Raw genomic sequence first — 1,326 nt, 5'->3', positions numbered from 1 at the left:
TGTTACAGATTGCCTAGCAAGTACTTACAGTTATCGGTTTGTTCTTACCACTGATTTTGTTACAGATTGCCTAGCAAGTACTTACAGTTATCGGTTTGTTCTTGTCACTGATTTTGTTACAGATTGCCTAGCAACTACTTACAGTTATCGATTTGTTCTTATCACTGATTTTGTTACAGATCGCCTAGCAACTACTTACAGTTATCGGTTTGTTCTTATCACTGGTTTTGTTACAGATCGCCTAGCAACTACTTAAAGTTATCGGTCAGTTCTTATCACTGATTTTGTTACAGATCGCCTAGCAACTACTTACAGTTATCGATTTGTTCTTATCACTTATTTTGTTACAGGTGTGACAATTCTACTCTCTCTTATGGTGTTTCTCCTTCAACTGGCTGAAACTATGCCACCAACTTCAGATGCTGTGTCTATTATCGGTATGTGTGTGTTTCGATATGTCTTTGTGTATCACTGATGTGTTCAGGATGAAAACAAATTACATAGAAGTAAATGTAGAATTATGTAATTTTTATGAAATAAAAAAATATTAAAATTACATTTCTAAAATATACATTGTCATGTTCTTTACGCCCTATTGAAGGCATATATTTATAATTAAATAAGTTTAATCCCCCAGATTCTTCTTTACTACAACTTGTAACTATAATTCAGTTGTTTTAACCCACCAGATTCTTCCTTACCACCACTTGTAAGTATAATTCAGTAGTTTTAACCCACCAGATTCTTCTTTACTACCACTTGTAAGTATAATTCAGTAGTTTTAACCCACCAGATTCTTCTTTACCACCACTTGTAAGTATAATTCAGTAGTTTTAACCCACCAGATTCTTCTTTACCACCACTTGTAAGTATAATTCAGTAGTTTTAACCCACCAGATTCTTCTTTACCACCACTTGTAAGTATAATTCAGTAGTTATAACTCAAAAGATTCTTCTTTACCATCGCTTGTAGGTATAATTCAGTAGTTTAACACACTAGATTCTTCTTTACCACCACTTGTAAGTATAATTCAGTAGTTATAACTCAAAAGATTCCTCTTTACCATCGCTTGTAGATATAATTCAGTAGTTTTAACACGCCAGATTCTTCTTTACCACCACTTGTAAATATAATTCAGTAGTTTTAACCCATCAGATTCTTCTTTATCATCGCTTGTAGGTATAATTCAGTAGTTTTAACACACCAGATTCTTCTTTACCACCACTTGTAAGTATAATTCAGTAGTTATAACTCAAAAGATTCCTCTTTACCATCGCTTGTAGATATAATTCAGTAGTTTTAACACGCCAGATTCTTCTTTACCA

General features: G+C 33.1%; 1 protein-coding gene across 1 annotated transcript in view; it reads left to right on the top strand.

Moving 5' to 3' along the window:
- LOC106473947 (neuronal acetylcholine receptor subunit alpha-7-like) overlaps nt 1–1,326 on the top strand; it is a 26,614-nt gene that overhangs the window by 14,360 nt on the left and 10,928 nt on the right. Inside the window, exon 4 of the mRNA XM_013934635.2 lies at nt 351–437. Within this exon, the coding sequence (XP_013790089.2) occupies nt 351–437 (87 nt within the window). The remainder of the gene's footprint in view (nt 1–350; nt 438–1,326) is intronic.

This window comes from Limulus polyphemus, unplaced genomic scaffold (genome assembly GCF_000517525.1).
Source record: "Limulus polyphemus unplaced genomic scaffold, Limulus_polyphemus-2.1.2 Scaffold6662, whole genome shotgun sequence".
NCBI classification, from domain to species: domain Eukaryota; kingdom Metazoa; phylum Arthropoda; class Merostomata; order Xiphosura; family Limulidae; genus Limulus; species Limulus polyphemus.
The sequence above is the reverse complement of the archived record's forward strand: the minus strand, read 5'-3'. Positions and strand labels throughout refer to the sequence as shown.